Raw genomic sequence first — 17459 nt, forward strand, 5'->3', positions numbered from 1 at the left:
CTAATACTTACATGGAGGTTGCCTTGCTTGTTAAATAACATAACAGTTATATAAAATTAACCCTGTCAAAATTGGCTAGAAAACTGTTTTGATTGCTGAATATTGTCAAATATGCTTTTGATGTTTTAACACAAAATTTAAACTCCTTTTACACAAAGTTGCCAATCCGTCATCGTTGTAGAGAAAATTTAAAGTGTGTAGGCGTTTTCTTCTAAATCTTTAGACTCCAAATTGGGTTTTCAGTGGCTGGGGCATATTCCATAAGTTATAAAATTTGCTAGTTCTTGACCAAAAAACTCTCTACAAAGGGCAAAAAGCCAGATCAAAGCAAAATATAGTTATTAAGACTTTAGATTTTCTGGTCACCTGCTAAGATTTTTTTTCTTGCAAAATTCTATACATTTCCCCTTGAAGATACTTTGACATTACATTACTCTGTCATAATGAACTAGGTTCTGAACACCTCTGGTTCCATCATCTGTGCAGTTAGTGAACAGGTTGTACAATAATGTCTTTAAGTAAGAGGAGAACGTGGAGGACAGTGGCAAAAAAAGAGAGCGAGAACAAGGAACACATTACTTCAAGAGGACCGAATATAAGAGATTTGGGGGAGGGGAAGGTATCATTAAGCGGGGATGTCTTAGCTACAGTATTTCTTGTGTATGCATTTCATAAAATTGTAATTCTCAAACTATCTTCTGCCTATATTGCTCTTACATTCTGGTTCTTAAAATAGTCTATACTGAAACTGTTTCTTGATTTAGGTGTTTACCCTTGATGTCCCAAATGCATTCTATTGTTGCTACAGTCCCAACATGGAGAAGACAAATGACACTGTAATGGAGCAAATAGCTGAGCAAATTGTTACATTATGTGCCACTCTAGAAGAAAATCCAGGTGTAAGATTCAGAAGGTACAATAGGAAATATTTATTTATTTATTATATTTATATCCCACCCTTCTTCCCAGTAGGGTTCCATTAGTTTGATAGAAATGGATTCCATGCTCTGAACAGTTTGGAAATTCAGCATGTTACCCATTTTGAAATGCAAGAAGGCAATGCAATTCCCCTGGATGCGAGGAACAAATCTATGAGCGTATACTGGGGAGTCATATCTTCTATGATGAAGGGACTTTCTGCATATTAGGAAAGGACTGGCTGGGGAGAGGGAGATAAGCAGGGAAATGAGTTCTACACCAAAAGGAACATTTGTTTGTGAGACCATTCAGAAGAGCTTCAGGAGAACATACACACATGGATTCTGCAGGTACCATAGTGTTGTATCATTGTTTAACACTTTTCCAATTCTCAAGATGGTATTCAATGCTGATCATTCTCAGAGTAGACCCATTGAAGTTGATGGGCATGTTAACATAGGTTTATTAATTTCAATGGGTTTACTCTGAGTAGAATTTAGATGAATACAACCCTCAGTTTGCAGAAGGGAGAAATGTGCAAACCTAATGAAGTGTTTGATGGTTGACATGTCCCGTGCTAGTGAGCTCCCTCCTAAACCCAACTTGTTCAGAATAAAGAACTGTAGGGGAGAGCTACAGCTTAGTGGTAGAGCACTTGCTTTGTCTGCAGAAGATGCCATGTTCAATCCCTAGTATCTGGAGGTAGTGGTGGGAGGAAAGCAGTATCATAGTGGCAAAATCAAAAGTGCAAGGTCCCTTCATGTTAGTCACAGCCATACTTCCCCCCGTTTTTGCTGCTGAGAATGAGATCCTTGCTAATGCCTTCTCCCACAACAGATATCCCTAGGAGCCAATAAGCCTGAAAGGTGAGAGAGTTAGCTGCTGAGAAGAGTCTTCTTGGTGGCTGACTCACCTCCTTTCACTCTGATTGGCTCCATCAGCAGGAAAGGACAAGGAAGAATGTTAGAGGACTCTTCTTAGTGGCTAACACACTCCTCTTTCATGCTGATTGTCTCATAGGATGATGGAGACATTGGGACCCTGCTCCCAAAAACGTAAGGGGTCTAAGACCCCCCGAGACCTTGGATGGCTACACCTCTGGAGCAGCCTTTCCCAACCAGTGTGCCTCCAGATGTTGTTGGACCACAACTCCCATCAGCCTCAGCCAGCATTGCCAATGGTCAGGAAAGATGGGAATTGTAGTCCATCATCACCTGGAGGCACACTGGTTGGGAAAGGCTGCTCTGGAGGAAAGACTCCTATCTGAAACCCTAGAGAGCTGCTGCTGCTGAGTGCAGATAATACTGAGCTAGATGGACCATTGGCCTGACTTGGTATAAAGCAACGTCCGATGTACAAAATATTCTGCAGCTGACAGTCTACTAGAATTCTCACAAAGCGAATGAACTCATGAACATTTGTTTCAAAGATCCATTAATGTTCTAATAAATGTCAACATTTTTTTTTCTTTTTAGCAAGCCTTTGGATAATGCCAGCAAACTTGCACGACTAGTTGAGGAAAAGCTTGAAAACTATTATAAAATTGATGAACGGGGCCAAGTAAAGGTAGAGTGAATATTCAGTTTTCTCTTGGGGGGTGGGGATCCCTAAGGAATTCTATCCAAATTCTATCTTTACTGTTACCCTAAGAATGTAGCTGGGAGGAATGAATGGTATCATTGCAGGAGCTCTTACCAAACTCTTTGGGAAAGAGGTGATAATTCATTGCTCTCCTGTCTACAAGGAGATGGAACTGAACAGGGTAGTTAAATTACAAAAGCAGAATCAAGACATAAAACTGAACTGGACAGGAAAACATTTTCTAGATCACAAGCCCATATAAAGTCCAACATGACACTTTCCATAAAAACTTTTGTGAGGGCAGTGGGATCTGACATTCCATTTCTTCATTGCTGACTTTTTGAAGGAACCTAAACAGCTCCCACATGAAGGAAAGTATTGGACTCCATTGCACCTGAGGAAGATCTTCTTGGAATATAATATGTTGGGGGTGGGGGGCTATGGTTTTGATTCTGCTAGAATAAACTGCATTTTTAACATAAGCTGAATGCTTTCATTTTCTGGAGCTGCCCTCCTCCTTAAAAGATATATACACCCTTGCTCTCTTTTTAAGGTACTCCCTGTTTTGCTTGATGTATCTTTAAAAAAGGGATATTTTCTGATTTTTTAGGGCAAAACCCACTCCCAGCTGTTAATAGTTGATCGTGGCTTTGATTCTGTGTCGACTATGCTCCATGAACTCACTTTTCAAGCAATGGCTTATGATCTGCTACCAATTGAAAATGATACATACAAGCAAGTATAATTTTAGCTAGTTTTTTTTAATACTCACAACTTCAGATACTAATGCAGTAACTTCAAGTTGAGCTAGTAAGAGTACGTTCTGTCCTTAAACTGTTATCTCTTGTTGACTGAAATGGAAAATTCTCTAGAAGGGATGCTCAGGACTACTATCAAAGTTCTGTGCTTAAAGGGCAGGTGAATTCTGAATGTGAGCAGCGACGGCTTCTTCCATGTAAGTGGCCTGAAATGAGTCCCATGGAAGTGTGTAGTCTATTGATTTCCTTTGGGCAGTGAATAATATTATTGAAGGGCTGCAGCTCTGTGATAGAGGATCTCTTTTGTATGCAGAAGGTCCCAGGTTCAATCGCTGACATGTCTCCTGGAAGGGTTGGGAATACCCTGTTACCTGGATAGTCACTATCATTTTTAGTTTCTCATCTGGTCAGGATTTTTTTTCTTCAGTGCTGCAGTCCTCAACACAGTAAGCCCCACTGAGCAAACATCTACAGGATTGTACTTAACATGATGCAAGCTAAAACATTTCAGTATCTTTAGCACTGCCCAAAATTTTACTGATTTGTCCCTATGCCAAATAATACCCTATGGCCCCATGCTCCCTGTATGGTATCACACCTTCGTTCTTTTCTTCATGTCAGCATAGAGAGAGCGCCTCTATACAGACTTGAGCACATTTCCTTTGTCCTGCTGATTCCACACCTGAGGTGCCATTCTCTCATGGATGACAGAGGTCTCCAAGTAGGTATTGTAGCTCCCCCTACAGCTCAGAGACAGGAAATGCTTCAGCAAATACTTGTGCTCCTCCCCTCTTGCCGAGGTTCAGTTCTCAGCTTGGAATATATCCTGTTTGATTCCTCTATTCTCCTCCTCACTGAGGATGATATGTTTTTTCCATGTTTCCTATTTTGTACATTTCTCTGTCCTTCCCTCATACTTTCTTCTGGTTGTTATTCCTTAAAAAAACCAAAACCGTCCTGTTTAAATTTTTCTGTCCTCACTAACGGCTGAAGGCTATCCGCATTTCTACTTTATACTTTTCTATTCCCTTTCTTCACATTTGCTTACCTTTTTAAAAAAATCCTGTTAAGACTCTCTTCTCTGGATTTCCTTTATTTCTGCTTCGTTAGGGACAAAGCTAAGAGGCAACCAACAAAGAAAAATATGTTAAAGAATCTGGGCAGCACTAGGCGGTAGCTGTGATCAGTATCCAGTCCAGAGCTTGGAAAAGTTACTTTTTTGGACTACAACTCCCATCAGCCCCAGCCAGCTGGCTGGGGCTGATGGGAGTTGTAGTTCAAAAAAGTAACTTTTCCAAGCTCTGATCCAGTCGCTGCAGTTTCCCGCCAATTTACAGGGAAAGCTGCATATTGGCACATGACCCTGATGAGGGAACTTCATCAGGTTCTCGTTTCAGTAGCCTGCCGAAGTCCGCGAGGAATTGCTAGGGCTCTGAAGTATTCCCAGGTAGTGACTCCACGGAGGCAACCCAGTTATAGGCAGGGTTGAGGGAAGCGGCGGCAGCGGAGCTGCAGCACCTGCCAATTTGGAGCTCAATGCAGCAGCAGGCGCCATTTTGGACAGCAGAGCGGTAGCGCCTGACATTTTCTATCGCTGTGAAGCAGCAATGCGCGCAATGGCGGCTCACAGAGGAGCAGTAGCCCCCACTATTTTAACATGTAACAGAGCAGCAGCACCTGCATCCGTGGCACCACTTGCATCTGCTGGGTTACGCGTTGCTGCCCTGCCAGTGGCACAGCAGCTGCAGTCTAGACCATATCTTTTGCCATACAGGGCTACAGACCCAGAGCTGCTGTCTTCGGATGAGGAAGAGGCAACGAGATTGGCACTGGAACAGCAGTATGTAAGACGGCCAACTGGCCCGCAACGGAGTGACCCCCCCTCATGCTTTGAGCAGCAGCAACCACCACTGGTACAGCTGCAGTAACAACCTCCTCAGATCCTGTCACTGGCACCGCTGCAGCAGCAACCGTCCCAGGTCCTGCTGTCTGACCTTTTCTTCCCTGCAGTGCCCCAGCAGCTTAAGGATGCCATGATTGGCGATCTGGCTACTGAATTGGCAAAGGGAGGGGCATCAAAATATCACCTCCACAGGGTGACATGGATATAGATCCTCTGCAATTAAAAAGGCACGCAGGGGTACAGGAGCAAGAAATTTTGTCATCCCCTAGCCCTTTCCACAGCTGCTAGAGGGCGTGGTTCTATGTCCGGGGCTAGACAGCAGTTGCCTGCTGTGTGTGACTCGCATCTTGAGGCTGAAGGGGAAAATATGTTAGAGGAAGTGGAGTGGAGTGACAGCTCGGGTCTAGATGAATTAGTTTCAACAAGACTATTCATGGATGCTTATTATCCTCCTTTGTTTGGCAAAGTAGTAACTGCTCTGGATTTATCTCCCAATGCAGCAGCAGCAGGAGCCGGTCTACAAAAGTGCTCTAGTACTACCTGTCCCCCAAACGTCTAGTAGATGTATTCCATTACCAGCTCCATTTAAAGCCATAATGAAAACAGAGTGGGATTCTCCACTGCAGTGCAAGAAAGGTGTTAATTTTGCAAATAAGTTTTATGTTTTAGTGCTGATGTCATGGAGCAGCTCAGAACTCCGACAGTAGATGTTCTGGTCTCTGCTTTCCCGTGCTCTTTTCCCCTGGGATGGAGATGCGCAACTGACAGCTCCAAATGAGCAGTCAGCTACAGCCGTCAAACGCTCTCATGATGCTGATGCCCTGTCAATACATGCTTCTGTTGCAACTTCTGTATTTGCTAGGGCAGCACTGTGAGTGGAAGACCTGTTGGATAATGCTAACCAGGATCCTACTAGAGTTAGGAAACTCTGCTAAAGGTGTCCAGATCTCTGACATTCATAGCAGACTCCACTCAATTTTACTGCAGGGCTATGGCAGTGGCAGTAGTAACTCATAGACCCCTCTGGTTGAACCACTGGGATGTGGACGCTTCCTCACACACTAATCTAGCTTCAGTGCCCTTTTCTGGGTGAAAGTTGTTTGGTGATGCAGCGCTAAAGGACGTCCTCATACAGACCAAGGACAAAAAGAAGATGATGCCATCTCAAAGACAGGATAATAGGCACCCATACAGGGACTTCAGATGTGGCTGTCCCTCTTGGAATAGACCAAGATTCCAGCAGAAGCCTCAACAGTTTCCTTTCTGCATAAATTCTTCCAGTCAGGGACACCAGAATCAACAGTGATTCTGACTCAATTGCGCTGTCACTGGTGGGAGGAAAACTGAACAAGATCTTCAATAGCAAGTTACCACTCGGGACAAATGGGTGCTGAAGATTGTCAAGGAGGGTTACAAGATAAGAGTTGTCGAAGTATCTACCTGTCAGGTTCCTTCCTTCACCTGTTGCCAAATCCACCGTGAAACAGCAAGTGGTCTCAAGTGAGACTCATCACTTATTAGAAATCTTTGCGATTGAGGAAGTTCCTTCTGGGGAGCTTTTCTCAGGGCTCTGCTCAATCTTCTTGGTGGGGAAGAAGGATGGCATGCGGTACTCGATCTCAAATTCCGCAACCAATTTGTCACCCAGCGGAAGTTCATGATGGAGACCCTTACTTCCATAAGGGAGGCCCCAGGTCTTCTTAGCATCAGTAGACTTGAAGGAAGCCTATCCACATATCCCAATATTTCCAGCACACCAGCGGCTACTATGTTTTTATTACAACAGGGCCCATTGTCAATTCAAAGCCCTGCCTTTTGGTCTGGCATCTGCACCAAGAGGTTTTAGGAAGTGATGGTGGCATTAGTGGCAGGTCTCTGGATTCAAGGTCTGCTTATATACCCTTATCTGGACGACCTCCTGATTTGGTCTAAATCTCTCCATCAGGCTCAGGAAGACATCCAGATAACGTTAGCTTACCTGAAGAACCACGGCTTCTTGGTGAACACTCAGAAGAGCCATCTCAGTCCATCCCAACAGCTACAGCACTTGGGAGCGTGGCTGGACATGGTTCAGCAGTTCATATCCCTGTCACCAGAGAGGATCCAGAAAATCACCGCCATGGTGGCTTCGTTGACTTGTGTACGGTCTGCAGACGTCATGGTGCTTGCAAAGCTATTAGGCATGATGGCATTGATAATAGGGATTACTCCATGGGCTCGCTTGCACTCATGCCTGCTGCAATTACTGCTCCTCCAGTACCACCAAGACATTGTGCACTGCAGGCACCACTGCGTACTTTTCTCGCAACAGATAAAGAATTCCCTTCTATGGTGGGTGTCAGAGACATGTCTGCAAAGAGGCATCCCTCTACAGGGTCCACCTCACTCACCAACGCAAGTCATGGGACGGGGAGCCCATTGTCAAAGACAGTATGTACAAGGGTTGTGGTCGCCAATAGAGACACGCAGAAGTATCAACTAGCTGCACCTTTGGGCGGCACATATGGCCCTCCGCCACTTCTCCCACTCCCTGAAATATCCGGGCATGTTAATACGCACCAACAACACGACGACTCAGGCCCATTTGAACAAACAAGGGGATACTCGATCGATGGTCCTCCACACAGAAGCAATAGCAGTGCTGTCATGGGCAGAGCAACACACTTCGTCAATCATGGCAGAATACATTCATGGTCACTTGAATGTAGCAGCAGACTGGTTGAGTCAACAGCAATTGTTCCCAGGGAAATGGGCCCTCAACAAGAAAGTATTTCACTCTCTCCAGGGAAGGTTCAGCACATTCAAGGTAGACCTGTTTGCTTCCAAAGTAAACCATCAGAAGCAGTGCTTTTTCTCTTGCTTCCTGAGTAGTGGGGCCAAGCAACTGGATGCTCTGGTGGTTCCTTGGCCAAAGGGCCTACTTTATACATTCCCTCCAATTCCTCTGTTATTCAGGGTGCTCAAGAAGATCCGATCAGAGAAGGCCCAAGTAGTGCTGATAGCTAGCTCCCTATTGGCCAAGGTGTCCCTGGTTTCCATATCATCCAGCTAACCGTGTCACCACCGTTCCATCTCCCGTCACGCCCAGACCTACTCCATCAGGGCCCTTTTCTCCGTCAAGACCCTCAGTGGCTTCAGCTGACCGCATGGAAATTGAGTACCAGTGACTGCTAATCTTGGGAATCTCTTCAGCAGTAGTGAATATCATCTTAGCGGCAAGACGACCATTGACCATTTATAGTTACCAGGCAACGTGGAAGAGTTTTTCCCTTTGGTGTAGTAAACAAGGAAGTAACCCTGAGTCAGCTAGGGTGGCCAGAGTACTTCTATTCCTGCAAGACGGTCTTCAGATGGGCACGCATCCTAACACTTTGAAGAGGCAGGTGTCAGCCTTGTCTTTTTTGCAAGGGCAGGAATCCGAGTCCCTTGCTGCCTGTCCGTTAATAAAAAGATTTCTCTGGGGGTCTACAGCTATCTGCCCACCAGTCCACCACCATTTCCCCACATGGAGTCTGCACTCTGTCCTCTCTGCCCTACAAAAGGCCCCCTTTGAGCCGATGAGATCAGTTCCTTTGAAAATTCTTTCATTCAAGACAGTCTTCTTGGTGCCATTACGTCAGCACGTAGGGTGTCTGAGCTTCAGGCTCTGTTGGTCGAAAAACACCTTTGTACCTTTCATAAAGACAGAGTGATGCTGTGCACTAACCCAGCCTTCATCCCCAAAGTGAACATGACCTTCCACAAACACCAGGAAATAATTCTACCTTCTTTCTTCCCTAATCCTTCCCACCCCAGAGAGAAAGCACAGCACTCACTAGACGTCAGGCGTGCAGTAAAGGTGTATATTAATAGATCCAAACCATTTAGGTGATCTGAATCACTATTTGTATCTTTCCTTCCTGCCACCATGGGAAAATGAGTGTCTTCTGCAACCCTGGCTCGTTAGATTAGGGCTTGCATCTCATTAGTGTATGAGGACCTTCACTTACTATCACCTCTGCACATTACAGCTCACTCCACCAGATCCACTGCCACATCAGTGGCTTTTTCCACAAATGCTCCAATACTAGATATTTATAGAGCAGCAACCTGGTCCACTGCTAGTACCTTCACAAGACACTACAAAATTGACCTTTGTGCCTCAGCGGAGGCTTCATTTAGCTGCAGGGTTCTGCAGCAAGGTCTGCCTTCCTCTGACCACCCTAGGTCTGCAGCTTTAGTACATCCCACTTGGAGACCTCTGTCATCCATGAGAGAAGGAACAGTTCTTACCGTAAACGGTGTTTCTTCATGGATGACAAGAGATCTCCAAGGCCCACCCTTGCAGTATTTTTCTGGTGGATGGGACGGAGTCACTGAGTGCCATGACTCTTTCTATTTGGTTTGTTGTCAGTTAGTTGACCATGTTCCTAACACGCTTTGTTCTATCAAGTTGGTTGTATGGAGGAGTGCCTTTTGTTTATGTTCTATGTTTCATCCTTGAGTTTTTCTCCTGAGGTGTACTTCTGGAGCTTTCCAAGAAATGAAACTGAGCCTCAGCAAGAGGGGAGGAGCACAAGTATTTGCTGAAGCGTTTCCTGTCTCTGAACTGTAGGGGGAGCTACAATATCCACTTGGAGACCTCTTGTCATCCAGAAAGAAACACTGTTTACGGTAGGAACAAACTGTTCCATCTATTCACAACAGAAAACCTCCAAATATTTAAATTCAACTTCAAACATAGGATGATATTCAAATCTAGTCCTACTCAGAGTAGGCCCACTGAAGTTAAACATGGCTAACTTAGGTTCATTAATTTCAGTGGGTCTGCTCTCCATAGGACTTAATTGAATATACTCCATACATGCTGGCAACCCTTCCCGCAAATCAAGTAATTAAGGGGCACAGCAGCCATGTTTTGTGCTGTGGGAAATCTTACAGAAGCCTTTCACATGAAGTAGAGTAGGTCTTCTGTCTAGAAGTACTCTTAGAATTGAACGTCAGCCGGATGTTTGGCTGGAGACCTTCTCTCTGTAGCCTAACCAAATAATATTTTATCAAGTCTAGCTTATTGCTGCAGAAATACTAATGTGAAGTCTCTTTTGGGATTTGGGTTAATATAAGGAGTGTTTTTTCACATTTTTACTAATGTGTTGGAAAGTGTACAGCCTTCAAGTTCTCCTGTAAAAAGCTAAGGATTAGCTGTTGATATTTAGAATTCCAATACAAACTTCCACAGCAAGATTTCAATTTCTCATTGTCTTCTACACTTACTTCAAGAGTAACTAGTGTGTTCAAGAGCAATAGATACTTGAATAATAACTAATAATTGTTTTTGAGTAATGCAACCTTAACTAACTTTCAATTTTTCCCCCTCTTGTATTTCTTCTGCCTTCTGGTTGAATCAGTTTTTATGTGAGTTTCTCGACATATAAACTGTGCTTAGTGACATAGCACTAGTACACTCTGTAGCATTCCTTCAGTAGTTCGAAGCATGTCAGTGTAGATATATATACATTAAATAATTCCCATCTTGGAATCTGTTCTGTGATTGCATGTGAAATCAATACTTGGATCTGGATTATTTCCCCACTTAAAATGAGAGATTCTTCCCTGCACATTGGAATATGAGGAGCTGTTCTGTGAATTGAAGGAGATGCTTAATATAATCTAAATAAACTGACAATCAGTTTTAGGATAAGCCTTTTTGCATCTCATTTGATGATCTTATATACATGACATTACAAACATTATGACCCTTTCAGCATATTGTTCCCATGTTTCCTAGGATGTAAGTAGTACTGACTTTAGAGGGACTTATTCCTAGGAACTATGCTTAGTATTGCAGCTTTTATATCCTAAGAAGCACAAGTGTTGCTTTTGTATGTTGTAATTAGAGTCTTGATACTATATTTTCACAACAATAGTTTTGAAATGCTTTTCTTTAACTACAATGGGAAAAAAACTATTCTGAATGGTCATCTACATATATGTTGCAACTAATAATTTGCTTTTTTCTATATGTAGGTATAAGCCAGAGGGTGCAAGTGGGAAAGAAAAAGAAGCCATTCTAGAGGAAGACGATGACCTCTGGATGAAAATCCGACACAAGCATATTGCAGATGTGTTGGAGTACGTATGATTGAATGTCTTTTACTGCTATACATAACATTACAAGATAGCTACTTAAAACTGTGTATATATGTAGGTATGTCTGAATGATCAGATTTGAACATTTTTCACAGGTTATTGTAAAGTTTTGAAAGTTGAGCCTGGAAAACTTGTATTCATATTCCTACTGTGTCACAGAAAACAGATAAAATCTTATCTCTATTCCAACTTGAACTTCTCTTTGATTAGTGTTGCATCAATTATTGTCACCTGAGGATGTGTTAAAGGATTTTTCATTATTCATCTATCATACATGGAGCCTTCCCTTTGTTCACAAAGGAAAATTGTGAAAACCTTATTTAAGTTATTGATTTGCTGACTTTCACATGTATTGGCCTGGTTTGCACTAAGCCAAACTATGGCTAAGAATAAGGACCAGGCATGCAGGTACTCATGGTAAAAGTCACAGCCACTTCATTCCTACCCTGTTGTCCTGCTGCTGTGCTACCTGGTGCTGAGCCACTACGTTTAAAAGCAGGATTGTTGTTTATTTCACTCTAGATCAGGAGTGGGAAACCTTTTTCAGTCCAAGTGCTACATTCCTTGTGGACAGTCTTCTGGGGGGCATATTCTAGCAATGGGCAGGGCCAGAAGAAAAATTAGGTGGAGCAAAGGATTTGACTCTTATCTCTCTATAATAGGCTACACTTCAACCACACAAAGATCAGAGGGTGCTATAACTGTATATATATATATATACACACCTCTTTGTCCATCCAGGCAAGCCAGAGGTGTTATCACAGTTGAAGGTCAACTTCCAGTTAGGCAAAAGCATCCTAGGAGGGTGTGGAGCAGGATTGGTGAGGGGTGTGTCCTTGGGAGGGGTCTAGTAATGGTCCTAAGGGTCAGATAAAGAGACTTAGGTTCCCCATCCCTGCTCTATAGGCTTGGATCCTTCATCCAAGCTGTAGCCAAGGAATATAAAGGGAGAGTCCTACCTCTTTTTAAGTCAGTAAGTAGTGGCAGCCTGTATTTTAAGAGCGGGCTGGACACTAGAGTAGTTGAGGGAGTAACCTTAATGACCACTTGGTGACATGCACTTGTGAGAGATGTGACGCCCTTCCCTGGCTCTCCCTGTCAGGTTCCTACCTGCTCGTGGTTACTGCCTGTCACTGGGCACCACCAGGGACTCCACCAGTCCGGACTGTCCTTTTATATGGTCTCTCTCCCCGCTCTAGCACAGATCTCAACAGATCCCCCTGCTAGGCAGCACCACCAGTCACGTCCTATAACCAGTAGTCCCAGAGACTCTGCCTGAGTCTCTCTATCAGGTTACCTCTGTGACTGAGTGCTAAAGCTGTCCCAATCCCTTTGTATCAATGCAGATAATCCTGGTTTGCTCTGAATACTTGTGGTGTTATTCTCTTCACCGCTGCCACCATTTGTTTCCCTTCAGCCTTGGTATTTACCTTACCCTCCCTTCTGGTCTGTGAAACCCCAGCCAAGGATCAGGCCTTTGGTAAACCAAATATATTTATTAAATAACAAAGATAACAAGATTTCTTTATAAAGGCACTTAAGCATATGGTTTCATCTATCCCTGAGGTACTGGTCTTAGTATTAAACCAAACTCCACACTCTCCTCACATCCACCAACTCTCCACACAATCTCCTCTCTTAAACCCACCAAAACAACCCACTAACATCCACCTTCCACCCAGATTTAACTGTCATCCTTCCATTTATACTCTCCTCCCTTCTCCACCCTCAGCCAATCATCCAGCATTCTACTGCCCATTCACTCCCCCCTCCTCTTTCACTCCACTTACCATGTATCTTCTATTCAAACAGCACTTACCATATATACACTAATACAGGAACATCACAAGAGACCCCAGGAAAATCACACCTATTTCTGAGGGCGAAGCAATTATGTATTTGCTGCTTTGGTTGAATTCCTATTAAATAAACTATCTAGACACACCTGAGCCATTTAATCTGCTTTCCAAAGCCTTTGTGTTTTACTAAGCAGATTGCACTGTATTTGTATGTATTCTCAATTTAATTGAGAAATATGAAGTCATTTTCTTCTACTCTTTCAGGGAACTCCCAAAACTTATGAAAGAAGTTTCTTCAAAAAGGAAGGCAACAGAAGGGAAAGTAAGAAATAAATAAATATTGATTTTAAAGTCACATTATATGTTCTTTTAAGTTGTCTTCTGCTTAGTGGAACTTTGCACAATTAACCAGCACTCTGATACTAAAAAAAATGGATTTGGAAGTAAGATTAACTGTATGCAGATGTACCAGGGCTTATTTTTTCAGATGATTTTAAAATGCCTTTGTTTGTGTTTCTAACCTACTAGAACAAATAATTTAAAATAAATTAGTAGGTGTGACGTCCTTCCCCTGGCACCACCTGTGACGCTGTCACTTGTGGCTACCAGCAGTCAGGATCGTCGTGTTTATTTTTACCTCTCTCTGCTCTAGCACAGATCTCAAAAGATCCCTCTACTAGGCCACACTACCCAACACTCTGTGTACTCAATATAGCCTCTAGACTGTGCCTTAGTCTCTTCCTGGCTATATGATACCTTGTGTCTGTGTGTATTGGTAATTCCCAACCCCCTGAAGCCTCTTGCCTATGAAGCTTACAGTTCTGGGTTGTTCTGAGGTACTGAATGCTGATACAATATCTCCTCCTTTACCGCTGCCACCATTAGATACAATTTCTTCTCCAACCTTGGTTACCCTGCCTTCCCCCCTGGTCTGTACACTCCAGCTAAGGAATCAGGTTTTAAGTAAACCAAGAAAATGTTTATTGTTCACACTAGGAATAACAAGATTACTTTTATATTTTGTTGACAAGCGTATGGTTTCATATACGATACTCTTATGTTCTTACTTCTTAATATTTGCCTCAGAACTCCTAATCCAATCTCTCTACAACAACCTTCAACACCCACCACCCTCAACATCCACCAAAACACCACCACCTCAACCACCACGACTCAACGGTCATTCTCCGTTTTATAACTTCAGCCATTCCAAACACACAGCCAATCATCATCCAACATTCTACAGCCCGTGTGCTCCCCCTTCTCACTTACTCCACTTACCATATTTCCTATAATAAACCTGCACTTACCATATATACATTATATTCACATACAGGAACATCACAGTAGGCATGCAGTGAAATCCTAAATAAGGTTAGTTTTGGGGCAATGAATAAAGACAGTGAATACATTTTAAAAACAACAACAGAAGAAAAGCCCAGTGACTTCAGAGAGGTACTTATTCCCTTGTAAGTACACACAGGATTGCATTTTTAGTAGACTTCTTACAGATGGCCATGCATTTCCCAGTCCTCAAACAAAAATACAAATAAATGTTGATTGTGTAACATTTGAAACTGAACTTTGAATTATTTTGAATTATTTTCCAGCTATCTTTAAGTAATCTGGCTCAGCTCATGAAGAAGATGCCCTACTTTCGCAAACAGATTACTAAGGTAAGCTAAATGTTATACAATTATGTGTTTGGATGCTGTGTATTTTTTAGATTTTAGCCTGGATTTGGCCAGAATTTGTGGCCAATTATGCTGCTATAGAAGCATGACTAGCTTAGTTAGGGTCCTATACAATGTGCTGGTGTATCCAGATGTTGTGGATTACAACTTCCTTTATCCTTTAATATTGTAACATTGGCTGGGACTGATGAAAGTTGCAGTCAAGCATCTGGAGGGCACTACGTCACCTACCCTGATTTAAGTCATATTAGACCTGAATTGAGCAGATACAATTGGAGTTAAGTAAACACCTGAGGGGACAGTGAGGACAATTGCATTAGCTCCACCCTCATCATCGTGGTTGTTCTCCACAAGTTGGAAGGTAAATTTCTGAAGTAGGAAGCATTTCCAGGGTTCTAAAATGCACAGAGACCCTCCATGAGTATAGAAGGCTGATCACTTCAGACGTTCACCCTCTGACCCAAACAGAGATTGGGAGGTTGGGAGCAGGGCTTGCACAGTTGTTTCCACTGCTCCCTTTGCATATTTAGTTCACACTGATATTGAGCATTATTATGGTTCCTATGAACAAAAAATTGCTTTGTTGGATCAGATTAACAAGTCCAGAATTCTGTTGTTAGTTGGCCAGCCAGATACATCTGCAGGTTCAAAAGCAAAGCATCAAGGTTGTTGTTAGTCCCTAGTATCTGGTACTTGGAATATCCTTACTCTTTGTAAATGGAGATTTCATTTAGCTATCAAAACTAATTGTTTTTGATAGATCATGATTTTTTAAAATGTCTTCTCATATAAAAAGTGTGTCTCCTACTTGTCAGGAAAACTCAACATCTACTTTGCAAGTCAAGAAACTAAAATACAGTCTTAGGCATGCTTGCTCAGATTCCTTCTAAGTTCAATAGGACTTACTACTTAAATGCATGTTAGGATTGCAGCCTTATAAAGTTAAGTATTAGGCTGGCTTTAATTAGCAGTCCTAACTGTAACATAACTATATTCAGTGGTGCTTCCTGTAAATATTGTGGAATGTAATGCTTATATTCTGCAGATTGTTTTGAAGAAATGATATTGAACACATTAAATTTTAATAGAGTATTTTCTGTTGCTGTATCATAATTATGTAAAAATAAGCAAGCTTTTGCTTCTGTTTTGCAGCAAGTAGTGCATCTTAATATAGCTGAAGATTGCATGAATAAATTTAAGAGTAACATAGAAAAGCTGTGCAAAGTTGAACAGGTATGTGAATTGCCTAATTGTATAATGTTGTTTGACTGGACAAATACTAGGAACATTAGAATAACATAAATTCTATTGGCTGCTCCACTAAGGAGAGGTAATGCTTGACCTTGGTGACTTTTTGCAGGACTTCTTGGCCAGTGTACTATTATTTTGTCTGTATAGGAAAAATAATGAATGTCCTTTGCAGTTAAGAGAAACCAGTGTAAACCAGGTCAGGAGAGGCAGCATATGCAACTATTGTATTATTACAACATTATTTTCCTGACAAAAAAGAGTACCAGGATAATATCACAGCAGTCTGTCCTTGCCCTTCAAGGGATAATTTCAGTAGCTTCTTTTGCCTTTGTTCAGTAAAAGAAGTTCTGTCATGGCTACTTTATAGTTCTAAAAAGTCAGGACTGAGGCTGCAGTAATACCCCAGTGGTGTGTTGAGGAACATAGTGGACAAATGGGAGGAGGAAGAGCAGAGAGGAAACAACAGGATGTAAATGTATTTATAAGCTAGATCAGCTGAACTTATCTAGTTATTTACTGCAAGATCAATTAACTATTGAACCTGTACAGTTTTGCCCCAGTTGCTGCTAGTACTGTCAGGTTTCTTTTCACAGCCTCTCTCCTACTTTAGCAATATAGTAAAATCATCATTGTATCTGAGAGGCAAGGGATAGTTACCTGAAAACACAACATATATGATATGACCTTGAAATTTTACCTCCTCTTAAGGCTAAATGTAGATCTGTGACAACTTTACAGATAAAATTGTACTCAAGTAATTGCTTGAGAGGATATCTCTTGTTTGTAACTTAGGATTTGGCTCTTGGAACAGATGCAGAGGGACAGAGAGTAAAAGATCCAATGCGAGTCCTGCTTCCAGTGCTACTCAATAAAAATCATGATAGCTATGATAAGATAAGATCCGTCCTTCTCTATATCTTCAGCACAAATGGTGAGGTTTAAATTTTCTGTCTACTGTTTTAATGCATAGTTTAATGTTGCAAATATGTCATACGCTGAACTAGATGAATGTAAGCCTTAATAAAATACTGTTGGCATTTCAGTGGTCACAGTTCACAGATGCTACCCGTGCAAGGCTTATTGAGATGAATACCAGTAATACAAGAGTTCTTTTTGAAATGGGCCTTTTGGAGATGTAGCTGAATAAATTGTGGCCTGTTTGTATAGTTTAATGCTGCCTAGCCCAGAAAAATACTGTGCTTATAGTATCTTATATCTGATAGCTGTATTGGATATTGAATACTGGATAATACTCAGATTGCTGATGAGGTGGAGGAGATTTTTAAGGCTTGCTGTGGTGCAAATGTATTCAGGTATGGTAGTACTTCCTAGAGTGTATCAGGCTTACTAATGGTCATTTAAATATGTAATTGAATTTTGCTCTATACCATTTAATATTTTATAAGTATGTACAATGCACAGTGGA

At 42.1% G+C, this 17459-nt stretch overlaps 1 protein-coding gene across 3 annotated transcripts in view; it reads left to right on the forward strand.

Annotated features, from left to right (window-relative positions):
- Nucleotides 1-17459, forward strand: part of STXBP3 (syntaxin binding protein 3) — a 51998-nt gene that overhangs the window by 20443 nt on the left and 14096 nt on the right. For 2 of the 3 annotated variants that reach the window (XM_061633899.1, XM_061633900.1), the window contains exons 7-14: nucleotides 765-913; nucleotides 2394-2484; nucleotides 3110-3234; nucleotides 11167-11271; nucleotides 13353-13410; nucleotides 14699-14764; nucleotides 15935-16015; nucleotides 16826-16964. In XM_061633899.1, the coding sequence (XP_061489883.1) occupies nucleotides 765-913; nucleotides 2394-2484; nucleotides 3110-3234; nucleotides 11167-11271; nucleotides 13353-13410; nucleotides 14699-14764; nucleotides 15935-16015; nucleotides 16826-16964 (814 nt within the window). The remainder of the gene's footprint in view (nucleotides 1-764; nucleotides 914-2393; nucleotides 2485-3109; nucleotides 3235-11166; nucleotides 11272-13352; nucleotides 13411-14698; nucleotides 14765-15934; nucleotides 16016-16825; nucleotides 16965-17459) is intronic. The other variant, XM_061633901.1, reaches the window with a different exon arrangement.

The sequence above is a fragment of the Rhineura floridana genome, chromosome 6 (assembly GCF_030035675.1).
Source record: "Rhineura floridana isolate rRhiFlo1 chromosome 6, rRhiFlo1.hap2, whole genome shotgun sequence".
Taxonomy (NCBI): domain Eukaryota; kingdom Metazoa; phylum Chordata; class Lepidosauria; order Squamata; family Rhineuridae; genus Rhineura; species Rhineura floridana.